This window comes from Poecile atricapillus, chromosome 5 (assembly GCF_030490865.1).
Source record: "Poecile atricapillus isolate bPoeAtr1 chromosome 5, bPoeAtr1.hap1, whole genome shotgun sequence".
Taxonomy (NCBI): Eukaryota; Metazoa; Chordata; class Aves; order Passeriformes; family Paridae; genus Poecile; species Poecile atricapillus.
The window spans coordinates 16,935,917-16,957,063 of NC_081253.1; the positions used below are offsets into that span (position 1 = coordinate 16,935,917).

Here is a 21,147-nt window from a genome sequence, read left to right on the forward strand (position 1 = left end):
GAACTAGTCCCAAAAGATTGGGAGAATTGAAAGATATGCTCAGTTGCAACTTCTCTACATCAGCTGCCTGAATCAGCTACCCAGTGCTGTCACAGCAGACATGATGCAACCTGAACTCCGTGGGCTTTCTGTGCAAAGGTGCATATCATAGTCTTACTCTGTCCAGATACAGTGGCCTTTTGCCCAGAAGATGATATGTCACACTTATCATCCCCAGAAGATCATCACAAGACATTTCAAGTACTCTCAGTCCCTGTTCAAATGTCTGTACACAACTCAGTTCCAGAAAGATAAGAAATTAAAGGATGGATAAGCATAAGAGTTTACTCAAAATAAAAATCTCTCTTTTGTGTACTTTTTCTGTAAAGGTGGGAAATATTGATTTCACAAGGAATTCGATTTTCCTGCAACATCTGATTCCGTTCAGTCTACTTGTAACAAACTTGGGCTGAAACTGGTCCTGTCCTTAAAGAACCAGCATACTCTGTTACAGAAGCTAATTAGTATCTGCTGTTTTGCTAATTAAAACAGCTGTTTGCATTTTCCTCTTTGGGGATTTTAAAGACCAGTTTTTAATTGTTAGTAAAGCTTTGGCAGGTCTTTAATTAGCCATGGGTGATCTTCAAAAGGTTGAGCAACTCATTTCTCTTTGAATGCTAAAACAAAGCTTATGTAAAACTTTATCTTGGATCTGCAATTCTATGCTAGGAAACTCGGCTTATACAGTAAAATTTCTGTATTTTCTGTTGCCCACTTCAAAAGTTGATGATAAATTGTTCAGAATACTGAATATATTTGAAATTTTCAATGTATAGTATGGCCCAGCTATCCTCTTTTCTCCCATGGGCTTTCAGAGGATGCTCTGATGTCCACAGGTAACCTGTTTACATGCCAGTACTGTTCCTTTGCCCTGGTGAAGAGATGAGTTTGACCCAGGAAAAGTCATTGGCATTCTGTTAGTGCTCTCCTTGGAGTACTAGAAAGACAAATAAAGTAGTAATCTTAAATGGCTGGTATTTCAACCAGATTGAAACTATATTTCAAGTAAGAAAGAAAACCCATTCTGTATTTTTGGTGGGCTTGAATTCTATTACAGTCTCTGATGCAGGGATTTTATGTAAAAGACTCCACTGCATGCATCTCTTATATTTGAGGAGTCATTACTAATATCTGCCATAGTACACCTTAGAAGACTAGAGGATAAACATTCAGAACAGTTGTGACTTTTATTTTTATTTTTTAGTTTTTAATCAAGCACATCCAAATATTTGAAAATCAACTGGAAGTCTGCCTAAAATATTTCTTAAAAATTATATTTAGCATTTTACTATTTTAAGTAGAAGACAGGTTTTGAGTTTGTTATAGAATTCTACCTCAAAAATACAAAAATATCTTATTCCATGATCTAATTATTATAAACTAGACATGATGCACTTTTTAGTCATTTAAATTTTATTTTTTACTCTGTATTTAAATATTACCCCTGATCTTTACATGAACTACTTGCAGGAAAATCCATACACCATTTATATGTAACTTTTTCCTAAAACACCATATTTTTGATATGGATGATGAAGAATAAGGTATTTAAGTGATAAAGGAAGGACAAAGGAAACCTGATTTTCAGTGTGGTACTGTGCTGTATTTTTCTATTTTTAAACTCCATTGTTTTGAAGAAATTTGAATAGAGTAGCTACATTGTTTATTAAATTAAGTACAAATACTTCTTGATCAGAGCTTTTCTATTTTTTTTTTATGTGACCTTTTTGTATTTGTCATGCCATTAGCATTTGTAGGTTGGCATAGCAACTCTCTTATTTCTGCACTCTCCTCCTCCTGTTTTTTTCCTACCCTGGTAGCAAATATATTTCCAGTTAGTGAAACCTGTCTGGAACACTGATGCCCATCAGTTTTAATGTGTATGTTAAATATTAGAATGTTTTGTTTTGGTTTTTTTTTCTAGGAAAAGAGAAACCCATATTGGAGCAGATAAAACCCACTGTTTTTAAAAGGATAACAGAATAAGCATTGTGAATGAAAGGAATGTGATTTAGAAAGCAATCCAGTATTCTATAAAATATAAGAATTTTAAGATAGTTATCTTAGAATACAGAAGTTCAGTTATTTCTCAGGGTGAGGTTGCTTAGATGTTTATATACCTTTTTTGGTATATAAAGGAATTTCATATACCTTTTTGGTTTTTATTAATTCTTTTTTCAAAGTGATGAATTCATGTTGTTTTAATAATTCTTTACCAGAAGTTACTCAATTATTAACAGATTACATTGAATAATTTTAAAGTGATTTCTTGGCATAGTAATATGCATATTGCAATCTGTCTTGGTATTGACATGCACTTAAGCATTAGGAGTAGAAAATCCCACTCTGATGTAATTAGGGAGCCAAGATCATGTCAATCTCAGTATCATTTCAGCTATAGAAACCATTGCTTCTAGAAGGCATTGTGAAGATTAGTTTTGTGCATACCACTGTTTGCACAAGCAAGTTTTCAATCTTCCATTATCTATATATGTTAATCTAAATACATAATTATTGGATGCAAATTTGCATCCTTAATTTATATCTTGTGTCCCTTAAGCTGCAGGTGGAATGAGAAGTCAGCGATGATGAGCACAGTATTGCTCATTATGGTCCCAGGCATGTGATTGAATTCCAATTCCTGTAACAATTTCTTTGAAGTTAGATATTAATATAGATTTTCCGTTCCCCTTAATATTTTTTTTCCTACTGTTAAGTAGCTGTGCCATATTCTGTGTGTCCTTGCCCAAGAAAATCCCTCATCTTCCTAGGACCGTGCAAGTGCCATCACTGAGTTTAACTGCTGGTTCCCTTTTGCTTCTTGACAAATCTTGGAATCCAGGCTTTCTTTTTCTTTATTTTTTTCCAAGACTTCTCCATGCCTGTCCAACACAACTGACTTGTTTCTCTCTCTCTCTCCTTCATTTGAACCCAGAAAGTGCCCACTTTATTTTATTCTTTCCCTCTACTCGTCCCCTCCACTTTGGAAATGGATCTCCTTGTTACGCAATTCTCTACAACATTCAGTTTGTAGTTGAGAGCTGATCTACACAGTGCCTTCAAAATCTAGGAAGCCTTACATAAAATCCGTGGGTGGTTTTGTTGCAGTACCTTTATGTGTATTAATGCATACTGTAATGTATTGCAGTAATTATTTCTGTACCAGCACTATACTGAACCTCTTCTCAAGTGTATGTGTCTTAACTTTGGAAGCAGGGTAAAGTGACATCCTAGAAAGATTTCACAGTGAAAGCTTTCAGGTGAATTGTCAGTATTTCCACCACCCCCATCCCCCAAAAAAGAAAACACCCACCAAAAAAAGAGTTACATTGCTTTTCTGCACAGGAACTTCTGTGTGTGGCAGTTACATACCACAGTGCTGCTGTGAATGCATGGACTGCATACTAGATACCAGATAGCTAATAAAACCAAACCTTCAGGGTTAACAAAGCTACACTCTGATTATAAATGTGTTTTCTAGACTTTCCCCTTGACAAAACACCATTCTCCTCCTGATGTGCTATCCAAAGGAACCCGATTCTTTGAGATTTCTTCAGTCTAACATCAGTTCCCCTTCTCAGATTTATCTTTTTTTCTCTGTGAAACCATTGTGCTGGTGAGTGCATTGTTTAGGTGCTTTAATAGGCTTTTCTATTTTCCTCCTGTACTTAACCAACTAAACTATACAGACTTATAACCTCAGAGAATATATGTGGATGCCTAGTGATGTTCGTGACTGTCAGAGACGGGCCACATAACTTAATGGTCGTAATTCAGGATGGCAGATCTCATAAATAAATTAAGAAAAAAAATCTTGCCTTGCCATGACAGCTGTGCTGTGAAAGGGTTTCATGATACTGAGAATAGAACTTAACTGACAAGTCCATTTTCCATCACTATTAATTATTTTGTTTCCAGTCTTTTCTCCATTGAGACTTTGATTTAGTTGCTATGAAAGTTGGGACAAGAAGGAATATGGTAAATATCATGCCAGGGATATACAGGTATTGTAGGTATGGGAAGATATCATTTTATGATACTGTTGTTATCCTCTTCCCATAGAGGCTGTTAGACAAACAGCAGGATTCTGTGAATGCCCATAATTCACAAGAAAATGGTGTATTTGGAGAAAACCTAATGAATAATACAATGAATGCATAGCATTCTGCTGTTAATATACTTCAGCCTTGTACATGCAACATAAAGAATACCTACACATATACCTTACTTTAAAAACAAACCTAGTGATGTTATCTTCCATTTCATACCGTCATCTTCCTCTGTCTGTTATGTGATCAGTGCTCAGTGTCCTCTGTGCTAGGGGAAAACCTTCCTACTCATACTACCAAATATGTGCTCTGATATTCAGTGAGACATATTGTTTAAACAAGCACATTTTGCAACTTATTTGTCATACTTGCCTGTAGTTTTTTAAGTATTATAAATATTCATATTGAGCAAATCTCATTCTCAGGCTATCTTAAGTGAGCCAGAAAGGCATTTTTCCCTTCTATGAAGGGAAAATGGTATATTGACTAATCAGGAAGAAGCTGCAGTTGCATCTTTTATAGATCATATCCTTACCTAGTATAAATAGGTGTAGCTTGCAACATGTAAATGCTGGAAAAATAAGAGATCCAAACCAGTGTGTTTTGAATTGTATGTAATCATCAATAGTAAGTTCCTCCTAGTCTTGAAAACAGCCCACTGAAAAATGGCAACCGCCAAAGGATGGGCGAGTGGGGCTCTCAAAGGGAGCTGCACCGTTTAAGGGTGTTTACACACAAAAACACTGTCTGAGGCTCATTTCTGAAGCTGGACTGGCACCATGCTGCATTAAAATCTGTGTGGGGAGTAGAGTGTACATGACAGAGTAGAGAAGAAAATGGTGAAGAAGCAACCTGAAGCACAAGGGGTAAGAGGTGGATATTGTAAGGACTAGACTGAGTTAATTTGAATTGAACAAATAAATGTAGGTAATAAGTTTCTTGTTTTGCAGTTAACAGAAAATTGCAGTCCATAAAACCACAGAATGTGGCTTTAGTACAGAACCTTTCACCTGACTGTTGTTGAGCAGCCATGATATTTATGTTTCATTGCTAATCTTAAAAGGAGGGGGAAAATATTTCCCAGCTTGACTTATAAAGTGACAGATTTTTAATTTGCTAACCAATGTTCCCTTTCCCATAGTCCAAAGAAAGATGGATCATACAGACAGTCTTTTTGGTGCTGTTAAAGATAGTAAGAACTGTTTCTTTTGTGAACGTAGAACACTGCTAGTTGCCTGAGATTTCCTGAAGCTGCTGCTGTCAAATCCTAGCTCTGTTCTCTGAAAACAGGACAAGTTGCAGATGTTGCATGCAGTGAAGTTAGGATGGCTGCCTCTAATTAATGAAGTAAAAGAAATTGAGACTTGTGAACCAAAACCTAAGACAGCTAAAAAATTGTGGGAAGTTTGGAGGACAAAGAAGGGAAGTAGAATACTGTTACAGTTGAACTGGTGCCGAAGATCTGGCTGAAATTTTGATCCTCCTATAGAAGAGAGAGAGGTGCAGGCTCCAGGAGATACCAACTTGTCATGCAGTCCTAAAATTTATTATTTCTAATCTACCTTTGTTCTGATTTGCCAGAGATTTCTTGAGCAATTCCGAAGGTGTATAGGCAATAAAGACTCCTTGCTCTGGTTATTGTTTCTAGCTAGCAGATTCAGGTTGTTACTCTCTTATTCATCTCATTTTGTAAGTTCTAATCTTACAACAGTTCTGAGTTGTCTGAAGACCATCTTGTCTGAAATAGTTTATTTATCTACCTCAGATGTATAATCCACTATTTATGAGGTTGTATTAGATTTTTAAATACCATAAAAGAAAGCAAGCTCCGCTGATATCTATCTAGCTGCAAGATACAGACATTTTAAATACAGGTAGGGACCTGTGATTGGGTATCTAGTGCCATTTTAGATCTCTCAGCCTCCAGCTGCTTTGAAAACAAAGGCATGAGTTAATGAAGATCCTCTCATATGTGCCAACTCATCATGGATGTCACAGATACCATGGAGTGTACAGTCGCCCATGCTTAAACATCTGAATTGCTACCGGGAGTTCAGAATGTCTTGCAGTATCCAAAAGTGTAAAGATGAATAATGAATTACTTCTGTCATCAGTGTGATGAAATGGATGTGTTGAGATTGGCAGCAAAGATTGCCTCCCCCCTCCCTGTGACACCTATGCTTTTGCTACCACAACCAGTGTCAGATTCTTCCCTTCCTGTATTCTAGCCACCATGAAAGGGAATCAAAATAATTCTTCTGAATCTTTTAACATCAGGAAGATGATTTCTGACTTACCACTCAAAGGCACAAGAGTACATTGCTGAGTTGGTACTGTATTTAAAGCTGAATATATTGCTTAGAATATACGGGTGTTTGTATAGTCTGTTACTCATTTGGTAATAGCATAAACTCCACATGGATCCCTTGTCATGGGCAAGCTCTCAGGACTTTACACAATTTCACGAGAATGTAAGAGTATTTGAACCCCTAAGAAAAAATAATTTTTTGCTTATTCCAGCCTTCGCAGTAATATCTTATCAGGAAAATAGAAGGACGTGTTAGTGTTAGCTATTCAGCGTATTTTACTTTTCTGGCTAAACTACTCAAAGTGAAAATAACAATGAAAGAGACTAAAATATTTAAAAGATAGAAGTAGGAAGCATTATTTCATTAATGTGAGATTCTCCTTGCAGGTCAGTTATGTTGGGAAATGGTTATCATTGAAGCAATTACATCTGTTATGAAATGACACATTTTGGTAGATAATGTTTTTATGTTTTGGCACTGAATGGTAACTTCATTTGTGTTTTCTGGGATGGACAGGGAGTGTTTTACTATCTCATAGTTCTATAATGTTAAGCAATTAGTGGGATGCTGGAAGACAGTAATACCATGAGACAATCTCACATCAAAATGTCAGTGTTGCCAAAACACATAGAATATTGAAAGCAATGTAATGTTGTATATATCAAAACACTGAGATCATTGAATGGTTTTCTGAGTGGAAACAGGATCTGATCTCTACAGCTAGGGCCTAGTTCTGCTCCCATTCAGTGACAAAAGCGCTGTGCAGAGTGATTTTGGTCTGTGTGGGTGTAGTTTGTGCAAGTCACTTATTTGCTGATGATCAGTGTGCCATTGCTAAATGCCTGTGAAACTTGGCAAAGACCAGGCTGGAATGCTGTGCAGGAGGAAAGTGATATCGATGTAAACAGGTGATCTTACCTGAGGATGATTTACCTGAGCTGTATTAAACTATAGCTTCAACTGTCACATTTCTGAGGAAATAGAAATTTTGGCTCCTCTGACCTTTAAATGTGATTTTGCAGTTGGCAGCAAGTGTAGCTGTACCATGTAGTGCTGGCGACAGGCAGAGTGTTCCTTTCTAGCGAGGAGGTGACTGAGTGAGCAGCCCAGGCTGCCTTGGCGTGCTGTAATCAAGCCCCGGCAGGTCCTGGCCCGGTGTCTGGCCAGTCTGCGATGGACAGCGGGGGCCAAGGAGCTGCTGTGCTCACAGAAAACAGCAGTAACACAACACAGCCACCTCTGCATTGCTGCATGAGCATCCAGTACCCCCTTGTGATACCTGATGTAGCCATACTGTTTGTTGGCTTTATTCTGCTACTGTAGCTCACTAGTAGTGATGTGCTTCGTTGTGTTATTTTGTAACATGAACTACGCACTGAACACGCGTTCATTCTGCACTTAGGGCCTGGTCCAAGGTATATTAAATATGTTCCAAAGGTCCAGTAAAGGACTTTTGACTTTCCTTTTTGTTCATGGGCTGTAAGGGTTTATCTTTCTTTTGTAAATAGCTGTATTTAAAATAAAAGCAAGGAATTGCACAAAGACGACCTGCAGCTTTTCCTATCTATGTATTAAATGCAGCTGTTGTCACATGTAATATTGTAATTGAAATGGAATGTGAGTGCTGTGTCCTCACAATGTAGATGGTAGAATTTTTTGTACAGAAAATCATACATATCTAGATGAGTATTGTCATTTTGTGGAAAGATAAACAGCCACATAGAAAATAGATGGCATAGGTAAGTGAATAAACTGATACTCTGCTACAGCTGTAATGCAATTATGCTCAGTAGCTCTGCACGCGATAGTCAGATGTTATCCTGTCCCCAGCTACTCCTGAAAACTTTATCAGAGAGTACACGATTTATTTAAAGTCATCATAAACACATTAAAATACTAGCAGGCTAGATGGTGCTATAGATTATTAAAGTAGGATTAATTTAAAGCGTATTGCAAAGCACACTTGACATCTTGGATCCTACAGAGTATCCTGGATGTTTTGAAGGCTTTGTCAAAGAAAAAGCCTCCCACAGTTGCTTCAGAGGCTTTCAAGACTTAATTTTGATTTTAAATTACCTATTTGCAGTATTGTCCTCCTACACTGCCTCATCACATTTTGCATGTTAAAATCCACAATTTAAAATGAAAAGTGTGCTTTTACAGCAGCTGTGGGGAAAGGGAAAACAAGGGACACAGAGTTCAGAGAGCCTTTGGTTCTGGTGATCCTGACACTCAGAGCCCTGCCAGTTGACTGGGCAGTTGGGCAGTTTTGCATGCAAAGGCTCTTCTCTATCTGGGAAAGAAAGAGGTTACAGAGAGTTTGTTATTTGAGAAATGGATCAGCCTGGAACTGTACATAGGGGAGTGCTAGCTATAAGAGGGTGGAACAGGAACAACATATTCTCAGTATTAAATTGTGCTCAGAAGTATCAATAGGCAAGGAAGGAAACAGGTGGTAAAACTTACTGAGATCAGTGGTTTGAATATGTCACGTTATGTACTATATATGCATATGCACCTCACAGCAAGTGATACTCTAGCAATACCACTAGCTACTGAACTAAAAACTGCTTCAAAGCATGCATTTACTGAACTCATTTGAATTAAAATGATCTGGCAATGTAGAGCATAATTTCAATGTATCATAAAATTGATAATTTGGATTAATATCTGAGATAACTTTAATTCTTAAAGAAAAAAAATTTCTTTTCAGATGCAATTGTGTGGAACCAGAACATCCTAGCAATAAAACCTTACAATACTGGCAAGACTACAATATATCTGCATCTGATGTGCCATGGGGGAACCTAACTGTGTCAGTAAGTAAATTTTGGAACTTAATAAATTAAGGCATAGGCATAAATAATTTTGTCCATCTTACTGCAACAAATATATTAAAGAAATAAATTTTTTTTTCTCATATTTGTTCAAACAAGTAATGAAATATACTTAATAAAAAATTAACATGGACTTTATAGCATTACCTCCTTTTGTAAGCTTTTTTCAGCCTCTATACTACACATTAAAGCAAGTGTGTGCATTTTGTGCCCTGCTTTGGAACCTTCTTGACACACTAGCACAGGAGCTTGGCTGAGATTAAGTCAAACATGTCAAATGACAATGAATTTGTCCTAAATTCTGCCAGATGGCAAAACCAAAGTTCCCTTGTGTAGAAAGAGTCAGAAGCATTTATTTCCTCTAAAACACTCCTGCAGTAGTTCAGGCTATAAAAAAAAGGGAATGGGGAGAAATTTTGTAACATTTTCTCTTCAGTGACCAGTTTTTTCTTTTATAAGTTCTGTCATTTTTTCTCAGGGAAGGAAGGGGATAAAGCTGCAGTTCAGCGGGGCTTGCGTGAATGTGTAGCAAGTTTCTTTACAGTACAATTTTCTATATTTAAAGGATTTATATAATTCAAGTTTTCCTTCTTCCAAGTGACATTTACAACTTGGTTAAAGTGTTGTGTTGAGATTAGGCCACCATTTTTTCTCGCAAATGGATCATTTCGTTACACAAAGAGAATTGAGTGCAAGAGACACCAGCCCGAAGAGATAACTGAATTAACCAAATCATAGGCATAATCAAACTGAACACTTAAAAACCAATCCAGTGGACTGTCTCCAGAAGATACTGGTTTTTTTTTTCAAAAGCAGGAATACAGAAGAGCTCATGTTAAGCTGTCTTCCATGGCTGCTCTTTCTTGCTTCCACGCCTTGCTCTGAGCAGGGACTGCTCCTGAATTCTGTTGGTGTGGCAACAGCAGAAAGAAAGTTGAGAACTGCTGGCCTGAGGGATTCCAGCAGTCCAGAATGAATATTCTCAAAATTGCAGCACACTCTAAGAGCATCTGTGCAGGGGCAGACTCCTCCTCTCACTTTCTCAGATCTCTGACAGTGTTTTTCAGAGTACATTTGCAGCTGAGGAGATTTAAAATAACAGATTTTGTTTTAACTATAAATGTATAAGACTGGCTGCATTATATAAATCCCTTAAAAACTTCTGTGAAAGCTTGTTACCAAAACTTGAGTTTACATAGGTAGCAGTATAACTGACCAACATTTCCCATGAGTCCCTGTAGCTGCCAAAGAAATAACTGAATTTTTTGTACTTTGGTGTTTTTATTTCTTGCAAGCATCACCAAGAAACTTCTGTTCTAGAGAACTGAAGTAAGAGATTAGACACTGCTGTCTGTAAATATTTGGTCAGACTCACCCCATTATGTCTCTTTTACTGTTCATATCTTCATATATTTCTTGTGTCTATTTGAAATGTTTCAGTTTCTGGAGATCTGAATTCTCATTCTCTCTTAAAACCCAATGATTATTTTTTGCTATCTAGACAAACTGAGTGTGAGCAAAGGATTTTGGACCAAGTATGGAGAGGATTTTGGACAAGTGTGAAGAGGATTTTGATGGTGACAAAATCCTCTTCAGGAGGTATATGATGAACTTCATCTGAAGTTTACTGTTATACCAGTATAAAAAGCTTCGTGCTTTTCTGTCTCACAGCCATCAAATAGAAATTGTGTTTTTTCCCAAGACAATCTTTTTTCAAAGCTGAAATTTCCCATAACATGGTATTGTGCAGTGAATCTGATGAGCCAATGACACACTTGATTTAATACAAAAAAATTCTGATCTGGCAGGATATTTCTGCCTGGAAACCCTGATTCTGGGTGCTGTATTTCGTTTTTCTTAATAAGTGTGGAGGTATTGGGAACGAGAAGGAAAGGCTTGTGAGTCCAGAGCTGATAGCTCACAATTCTAGAGCTACTCTATGATTTTAGACAAGTAAGGATAGTGGTGTAGAAGTACTGGAAATGCTTTCTACTGCATCTGCATATTGATAATAAATTATATTAAATATAATTGATGTTAAAGATTTTGGGTTTTCCGGCATTTTATCAGATCTTTTTTTAAGAGAAAGACAATTTGCAGGATGTGCTGCCCCCGTGTGGTATTAAATGTATTTGGCTCCTTTTAGGCCAATGCCACACATCCTGAATAGCTTTTTCTTCAATTGCTGGGCCTGTGAAGTGAAAACAAAAAAGCAGTTCTTGAAAATGCACCAGGAGCAGCCTTTCTGTTTGTGCCTTTTGAACTTTGCTTTCCACACTTGGAGAGTGTTACTAAGTGTAAATCTATATGTACACAGAAAATAAGTCAGTGCACTTGCTGAGTTTGAAAAAACAGTTTTTCTCTTAATGACTTTATTTTGATATGTCTCAGTGACTTCATCATTTATTATGGCAAAAAGAGATGCCTTTAAGAATTTTTCATGCAGACTAGATGCACACATAAAGAGTTATAAGTCTTAAAAGAATAAATATCTAAACATTGTTTTACTGTTTCTAGTAATACAATTTGCTTGTAATTTAGGAAAGAAATTGGAAAGAATATGTTAGTGTTAGTGGATAATTTTTAGAACAATATTATTTTTCTCTACCTGATAGGAATGTAAAAAGTTTCATGGTGAGTTTGTTGGACGAGCCTGTGGTCATCATGGCCCTTACGTTCCAGATGTCCTCTTCTGGTCTGTCATCTTGTTCTTTTCTACAGTAACGCTCTCGTCCACACTGAAGCAGTTCAAAACCAGCCGATACTTCCCAACAAAGGTGTGTGCCAATATTTCAATTAAAAGTTGTCATTGGTCATTGGTCATTGGTCATGTCTGAGAATTCTGTCTGCATTGCAAATTCAGTTAACTGCTGGTGAAGTAGACAGTGCATCTTTCCTCTGTTAGAAACTTGTATCAGAATGAGCATGGTTTTTAGCAGTAAGCTAAAGCTGTAAACTGTACTAAAACACTGAGGAAAAATCTTAAATCATACCTGAATATTTTAGTTAAAATTATCATTTCTCTCAATAATTGTAGGTACGCTCTGTTGTCAGCGATTTTGCTGTCTTTCTCACTATTTTGTCCATGGTTTTAATTGACTATGCCATTGGAATTCCATCACCAAAACTTCAGGTTCCAAATGCTTTTAAGGTAAGTTGTCAACAAATTGTGCTGCGTTATCATTTTGCAAAGTAATCCACTATGATGGGTTTATAATTTTTTATTATCATCATCATCATCAGGGAATAGTGATGCTATTTTAAATTTTTTTGAGCTCATAAGGTATTATGCAACCGCTCTGATTTATGAATCATGTAAGTGAGCCTTTCCCGTCAGGCCCCTTCATGCTTCCTGATGTTATCTCTGCAGAGATTAACAAGGTTCAAATCACCCAAATCATAGACTCCTGTAATGTTCTGGGGCTTCCTCCAAATTTTGGCTTTACTGAATCTAATGCAACCAGGCCTGTAATAATCTAGATGATTTTGTTATATATAATTTCTTGGTTTGGCATCAAAGGAAGTTTAGGATGATTTTTAGTGCTCTACATAGGCTGGTTTTAAAGGAAGTCATATCTTAATAACATTTTGTATGTATTCTTGTGAAATTGAAATGTAAATAATCTGTGCAGTTCTGACTGGCCATGCATGACTGTTTTTATAGCCCACCAGAGATGATCGTGGCTGGTTCATTACTCCTTTGGGGCCTAATCCTTGGTGGACAGTGATAGCTGCTGTAATTCCAGCCCTGCTTTGTACTATCCTAATCTTTATGGACCAGCAGATCACAGCTGTCATTATCAATAGAAAAGAACACAAACTAAAGGTATTCAGTCAAAATTTATACTTTCACTGTTGTTTTCTGCTTCAGATTATGTAATGTGCATCAATCTACTTGAGTATGCTAGTTTGTTATATATTATATGTAACCTCTTTAATTTTTTATGCTCTTTTCCTTTGTTGGTCTGTGTAGTACCTGTGTCCTGTGTCAGTGATCCACTGCCTTACAGAAGACTTTATAAACGTCATTTGGAATGCAGATTCTGAATTAAGAAAGTGCTACTTTCTGTGCTTTAGTAGAAGTAGGATTCATTCACTTAAAGAAAAAAATGCCTTCAAGTTAATAATGTCCTTAAATACCACAATATTAGTTGCCTCCTCAGGTATTGACAGGGTTGTTCTACTGGATTGGATTTCTAAAGACTACCTAGGGGTTATTTTGTAATATAAGATTTTTTTTTCCCCTCTCTTTGTCCTTCTCTGTGGTTCTACCCATGCTTTTTCGTAATGCCCTTCCTATGGCAAAGAAGGGAGAAGAATAAAACTGAGCCTTAGAGGCACAATGGGTTCTTAAAACAACATAGGACAACTTCCTGCTCTGTTCTTCAACACTTTAGTTGCCTGCAGATGGAGAGAGAAAAAGGGACATCACCCCTCTGAAAAACTGTTGGGCAAAATCTAGCAGCAGGTTTCTGTACATGTATATGCAGCAAGCTTAGGCTTTTTTTTGACATACTTTTAATAAGCAGCAATCCAATCCCAAGTTGCTTTAGCAAATGCATTTGCAACCTTCACTTTGCATTGCCTCTTCTTGGATGATTGTGACATTTGATATGTTCTTTTTTTGCCCTCTTTGTCAGCCTGGCTCTTCATGTCAATCCATAGCATTGCATGTGGTTAACTTGACAGATGCAGGAATTTGCTGCCAAGCTTTGGAATGTGTTTTTTCAGCACTGGCATCTGGGAGTCAGATGGTCCTCCTGGCTGCCCCCTTGTCTTGCTGCGTTTTAGTTTTGCTGGGGTCTGGTGTAGCATCACCTGTTGCTATGCTTCCTTTTCTTCCCATATGTCAGGTTCCTCAGATCATGTATGAATGTGAGGAAATGCTCTCGGATTCTGTATGCATTAGCAGATACATTCCTCATAAATGTGTCAGAAGGTAAAAAAAGGTGTCTCTGTTAGGATTTAGAATTAAACTCTTTCTTTGAGTGCATTGTGCCTGTAACTAATATCTGTGTTTGACACATCTCTGAGTTTGTCAAGATGTGTCTTGGAGATTAGACTCATAAGCACTTTTGGGGAGTGAGGGAAGGTTGCTAGAGTTGATTCTCTTCATTTTCTTTACTTTCCCCCCTTTTTAAATAATGTAAGCAAATAAGATGGCATTTTCATTTTGATATGTGGCTTACATTTTCATAAACCCAGACGCTTCCCATTTTAGAAGTAAAAGTTGTCTTCATAAAGAAATGATTTGTTTGCTTCCAACTCATTTTCCCCTCTTTTTTTATACTTCCCATAGCAAATTCTGGATAGTGCACATTTCAGCTTTTGGCAGTCTCTGTAGCAAACCCTTCCAAGTTTAGTTTAGTTACTTTTTTTATGTCAAAAGGCATTTGCATGGGTTTACAGGCAAAATTATGGTTCAACATATTCACATTGTTTTCATGAACATCGCTGTTTCATCAGACCATGACACTGGATTTGCTGCCATATTGCAAAGTTTTGTGGAGATGGCTAACTACCTGACTTTTTAAAGAAAAATAGCTTGAGCTGCTGCTTGCAGCTGTGAGGGGGTCCTGGATACTTGCTAAAATTGAAGTGAAATATCCCACTCAGCTATGGTAGCAGATATCTATAGAACCAAGCTTGTTGCATTGATGCATTTTTCTTTTTCAAGTAAAGATTGTAATTGCAGGTTTTTAAATTATCTAAGATTTAACCAAAGGGTTTTATGCACAAAAGCAAACCATTATCCACCTGTTGGTAAATTTATGTAGCATTTCACCACTACAGAAGTGATCCAAACCCAAAGGTTTTGTATTCATTTTTCATGTCTATTATGATGCTATGTTTGAATAAGAAAACCGATAAAGCAGTACCTGATTTTATATTTTAATTTAATGTATCTTACTTTACAAATGTCATGGATTTTTATGTAGGGAGCAATAAAAATACATACTTTTCCATCTCTTTGTAAGGATGGATGGAGGGTGTACTAAGGTTAGTGCAGAGGGAAGCAGGCAACGCAGCTGGATATTCTGCTTACTGTTACCCACGGAAGAGACTTAGTTAAAACAGAGAATATATGAATTTTCCAGTGTCTTAGCAGTATCCATTTTATAAGCAGGAAAGCTGTTTGGTGCCCATTGTAGAGTGGATTTGTGGTACACTTAACTCATAACTGGAAGGAGTCCAGCAACACTGAGCACTGAGTGTGCACTACACTAATTCCTCTTAGATAACACGTCTGCCATCCCTAGTGACCCAACCTGGATAACACATAGAAGGAAGCTATTTTTTTAATACGAGCACCAAATTTTTAATTGTCTCTAGCTGTTCATTAGGAATACCTGCCAAGAGTGTTCTCCTTAATTCAGATGTCATTTTACATCTTCTTTTCCATCCTTACTTTTTTTAACAGAAAGGATGTGGATACCACCTCGACCTACTCATGGTGGCAGTGATGCTTGGAGTGTGCTCTATTATGGGATTGCCGTGGTTTGTTGCAGCCACTGTCCTCTCTATTTCCCATGTGAACAGCTTAAAACTGGAATCAGAGTGCTCCGCTCCAGGGGAGCAGCCAAAATTTCTTGGAATCCGGGAGCAAAGAGTCACAGGGCTCATGATTTTTATCCTTATGGGCTCATCTGTCTTTTTGACAAGTATTCTAAAGGTAATTTGGGGAAGTAAGGGAAAGTTAAAGAATACTGAACACAGAATACACTGAACATTTCACTGTTATTGTATTTATTACTTAATGAATGCTCTTTCCAGGGACATTACTAACTAGCATAATGTTACTCAATGAGAGTCTAAAGTGGAGTTCTAATTTTGCTTAATAAAGTTCATAGGGATTTCTAGCACTTTTTAAATAAAAGCATTTTAATGAAAATCTGGCCTGACTGAAGTCAAAGGTAATTCTGCCACTGAGCTGTAGTAGATGAAGATTAACACTTTGTCAGTACTTTGGGTCAGTGGCAAATCAACATGAAATAATCTCATTATACCAATTTAAAATTTATTTCGATAATTTAAAAACATTTTGTGGTTTCTGAGTAATTTAAAAATATTTTCACGGTTGCAAGAGAAGTTCTATGGTTGGTTTCTTGGAAATGAACATGAAAATTATCTCATGTTTCCTGCATACTCAGCACAGCTCACCAGTGTTCTGAAAAAGGGGCTCTAGTTACAGGCATATAATACCATCTATACACTTAATACTTTTTAAAGAATTATCTGACCTCTGTGAAACCAGTGAGAGTTTTGGAACTGGTTTTAGTTAAACCAGAACTTAGTCTTGCATGTTGTCACAGTGAAGGCAATAAGCCCTTAAAACTTGTACTTCCCAGCAATATTTTATTAAGTATATCATAAAGCCTTCACTTTGAAAACACACACCCATTTCGTGTATTTAGTATTTTTACTTTCTTATCTGTGGACGTACTTGTTTGCCTACACAGTGTATGCTGAGAACCTGAACATATAAAATAGCCTCTTAAAAAATCATTCCATAGAATCATTCACCCATTTTTAAGTGCTTACAGCAAAAAATATTACTTTTAGCAGTAAGAAGAATTTTGCATCTCTTGAACATTTTTCTGAGCAGTCTTTAAAGCAAAGAATTTAAGTATATATTAAGGCTTTCATGTTTTTGTGTAGTTCTGTTAATTTTATTAATAGGAAATTAAGTATATTACAATATAGGGCTGTGAGAGGAAAATAAAGCTACAGAGCCAGATTCTTCTTTTGCTTTATACTCTGAGAAACATTATTAATTTATAATTGACTCTGAATTTACAACTTGTCTGATTAATGCAGGCATATGGCACTTTGTATTTCAACTGTTTTGAATGTCTTTCTAGAAGTATTTAAAATTGTTAAGTAGTATTTAATATGCTCTTCCCTTTCTCTGGTTGTTTGTGCAGTTTATTCCTATGCCAGTACTTTATGGAGTGTTTCTTTACATGGGTGCTTCATCTCTAAAGGGAATTCAGGTAAAATGGATTTATGATGAGTCTGTTATTGATAATGGTTCTATAAAAATAGAGCTCATCTTATTATATGATTTAGCTTTTGTATCTAATCTTAAAGGAATGTTGCCAACCTGAAATTTTTGAAAGTGACTCACTTAAAAAGGAAAATGGATTCTCTCTAAATAGAGTATTCCCTTTAGGTAATGTGATCCGGTTTTTTTTGGCTTTTTTTTTTTTTTTTTTTTTTTTTTTGTGTACTGATTTTTCTGTTCTCTCTTGTTATCAAGGGAATTTTGCTGAGCCTAAAAACTGAGTAATAATTCAGGGGCTGTTCCCTCTCTACTGCCTCCCCATTCACTTGCTTGCGTGCTGCCTATTCCAAGTTCCTTTGCAGGGCTACACTTACCTTGAACTTTGCCATTAGGGTTAACTTGTCCTAACAGTAACATAAGTGAAATTTTGAAGATATTTCCTGTGCAAATAAATACTCCAGGCAGGGCAGGGGAACTGTTACAAGCCACATTACTTCAGGGATGAAGGGTCAAGTCTAGTGGAAGGGCAGCATTCCTGCCATGGCCTTAAGTAGGAGTAGCTGGCAGAAGCCGGCATTCCAGCGTTCAGGTTTGGGTTCTGTTTCTCTTGGCTGACTGCAGAATTAAATGGCAGAGTGTCAAATTCTTTAGCCCACGAGGCATTGACACACCTTCTGAGACAATTGAGAAAGAGCAACCACACAGTGAAAACAGAAGTTATACTGTGCAGAAGGTCAAATACAAAAAGGAAAGGAAATATCTAATTTTTTTTTTCATTATATTTGGTTGCAAGTTACCTCCATTTATAGTCAAAGCTGGGAACTTTTTTTTTTTTTTTTGACTAGTGCTCTCTATTCAGAGACTCTTCTTTTATAATTTTGCCTGTCTCATCCTTTGGGTTGATATTCTCAGAAGTGTAGTTTGGCTTTTCTGAGGTTTAAATAATTTCGGTTTAATATGGTTCAGCTGTTTCTCAGAACAGGGGTATGAGAAAGTACACTACACTATTGAGGAGTGTTTTTAAGGCATGCTGAAATCTGGCTATCTTTACTTGGAAAAGTGATAGCAACCCCCTCCTTATCTCCCTCCCCCATGCTGGGACAAGGAATGGAGATTTGATAAGATGGCTTTTGTGGGAGGATGTGCTTTTTGCTGTTTCTGTGAAAAAGAAATCTGCTCAAATCTGGCCAAATTATAAGCCTTTAAAAAAATGTAGTTTGCACAGGCTCAATAAAAATTTCCAAAACTTGACATTGCTGAAGGCTGTGTGAATATAGCATGGCTCATCCATGCAGGGAGAATTGATGTATCACCATCATCACTGTGCCATGACATAAATGTCTCAGGTCAGTATGGAGCCAAATAGACCTGAAAAATAGGAACCTCTCACATAGATTCCTAGCAGCATGGCAATCAGCTTTCTGGCATTCATTCCTTTTTTTTTTTTAATTCTTTTTTTTTTTCCTTTTTGTTTCTGGTTTTGTGAATAAAGTGAAATATGGAGAGGAAAACAGCCTGAGATAAAGTGTCTGGTGAAGTAAAAGAGTTGTTCATTCACAGGAAATAAAAGACTGCAGAGGTCCCACCACGAGCAGCTTGTTATGTGCTAAAGGAGGCAGAGCTCAGTTGTTGAAAAACGAGTCTGGGATGTATTAGGAAAGCAGTACATATGCCCAACAGGATCAGCCATCTTCCATTCAGTTGGATTCACAATTGATTCATGACCACTGAAGTCTGGTTCTGCCTGGTGTTAGGGAGATCATGATTAGCAGTATTACTTCAAAGTAACCACCTTCTTTGTGTGTAACAAGGTGTGTAACATCCAGTGGACAGGGGGTTTCCTGCAGGATGGCTATATGGAATGTAATTCCGTGGAATCCAAAGTCTCAGCACATCTGCAATACAACCTAGGGAGACACACGTGTATTAAAATGGAAAGGAACTGAAGTATGACTGACCAAGTTGTTAAACTTTGCCTAAGTAACACGTTTCCCATTCATACTCTGGCGGCTCAGGGGCAGGAAGACGAGTCCTTTGCCACTGCTGGACTAGTTATATTAAAGGCTTATGGTTGTAACTGAGGGAGTCTCCTGTGCTGCTGAAATGATGTTGGTTCTGCCTTTAGAGTAACAAGCCGGATTGTTTGGATATTCAGGATCTTTTAGGCAGTGTGTGAATGCCAGCATACATGATCCTACACCTCATTTTGATCCAAACTTTTGAAATCTTCTCTTTCAGCTTTTTGACAGAATAAAGTTATTCTGGATGCCTGCAAAGCACCAGCCAGATTTTATTTATCTAAGACATGTTCCTCTTAGAAAGGTCCATCTCTTCACTATAATTCAGCTGAGTTGTCTTGTGCTTCTCTGGATTATAAAGGTTTCAAGAGCTGCCATTGTCTTTCCTATGATGGTATGAACTTTTTTTTTATTTCCTCTAAAAATCCCTTTTCACTTGTGGATAATTATTATTGAAGAAAAAAATAATTTTGGGCAGTTAAGGACAATTTATAACATTTAAATTATAAATTATAACAATAATTATAAATCATAACAATTTATAATGTATTAAGTAATGAAAAATTTGACATTAAACATCTGTTTTGAGTCCTATGTGTGGATATCCCAACTTATATTCTCTTAGAGAAAATTACTGTCTTAAAGAAAAAATACTGAATTTTATTTGATATTTTTTATTTAAGAAATATTGCTAAATCCTGTAACAGAAAGAACATTCAGATATTAAGGAAGACTGTTTATTGAACTGAGGAGCCTAACAGTTCTGTCTTGGGAGAAATAAAGAGGTCTGCTGCTCAAGTGGTTTCTCTGATGATTCTCTGACTAATAGAAAATAGAAGATATTTACTGACCTCAGTGAATGTTAAATGCTTCAAGCCATACTATGTGTGAACAAAGGAATAGCAGCTGTTAGCTTACTCAAATTAAAAGATAAAATTTTAGCTACAAACTGCTCACTTTTGAAAGTATTTCTCTAAGAGTGTATTTGTCTGTTTTACCTTCTTAATTTCCTAATTCTTTGAATTAACATCTTTGCAGGTCCTAGCTTTGGTATTTGTTCGAAAACTTATGGATTTCTTTTTTACCAAGCGGGAGCTCAGTTGGTTAGATGATTTGATGCCTGAGAGCAAGAAAAAGAAACTGGAAGATGCTGAGAAAGAGGTGGGTCATGATTTCAGGTTTTTTTGTCTGTAGCAATTTATCAATTTCTCCTTTGGACATTTAGAGAAAATTCTGCCAGGCACATTCCACGCACCAGGCAGACTTGTTAACGGTATCTAAGAGTAATATTGTCATATTTTGTGTAAGTGCTTTTAAGGTTACAAATCCTATGGTGGGGATGTAGATCCTTAGGCTGCCATACTGTCATATAAAATACTACCCACAGTACTCCTGGGGATTGCTTCTGAGACCCACTGATGGTGTACAGGGATGAACCTGCAGGAAAGCCCTCAGATCCTAGCCCTGGGGCACTTGGATGCTGCACTGGGCAAGGTCTCATCCCTGCAGGAGATGCTGAGGAGAGAAGGACAGAATGTCAGGCCTGTGGGTGTCCCAGCTGCCTCTGAGCCTTGCACAGGGCACACGGCATCACTGTGTGCCCCTTCCTGCCCAGCAGTGTCGTAACCCTGTGCAGTGTCCCAGGTACACTCTGGGCCACAGCTGTCCTCCTGCCACTGCAGAAATTGTTGTCTTTGACTTTGTAATGAAAAGGTCAGTGACACTGCTAACCCTATTAACCAAATGCTCAGATGCTGACTTGCATCCTGTGGCATCTCCACCCAACTGGCTGTTTCAGATCTGCATTCCTCATCTCATTTCAGAGAATGCACTTTTCAGATAATTCCCTTTCAACTTGGAAATTATCCCTGAGACGTGATCCAAGACCAG

General features: G+C 37.2%; 1 protein-coding gene across 2 annotated transcripts in view; it reads left to right on the plus strand.

The window, feature by feature from the left end:
• SLC4A10 (solute carrier family 4 member 10) overlaps positions 1 to 21,147 on the plus strand; it is a 114,009-nt gene that overhangs the window by 82,386 nt on the left and 10,476 nt on the right. For both annotated transcript variants that reach the window (XM_058839766.1, XM_058839767.1), the window contains exons 15-22: positions 9,111 to 9,216; positions 11,850 to 12,011; positions 12,272 to 12,385; positions 12,899 to 13,060; positions 15,656 to 15,907; positions 17,160 to 17,228; positions 19,478 to 19,651; positions 20,296 to 20,418. In XM_058839766.1, the coding sequence (XP_058695749.1) occupies positions 9,111 to 9,216; positions 11,850 to 12,011; positions 12,272 to 12,385; positions 12,899 to 13,060; positions 15,656 to 15,907; positions 17,160 to 17,228; positions 19,478 to 19,651; positions 20,296 to 20,418 (1,162 nt within the window). The remainder of the gene's footprint in view (positions 1 to 9,110; positions 9,217 to 11,849; positions 12,012 to 12,271; positions 12,386 to 12,898; positions 13,061 to 15,655; positions 15,908 to 17,159; positions 17,229 to 19,477; positions 19,652 to 20,295; positions 20,419 to 21,147) is intronic.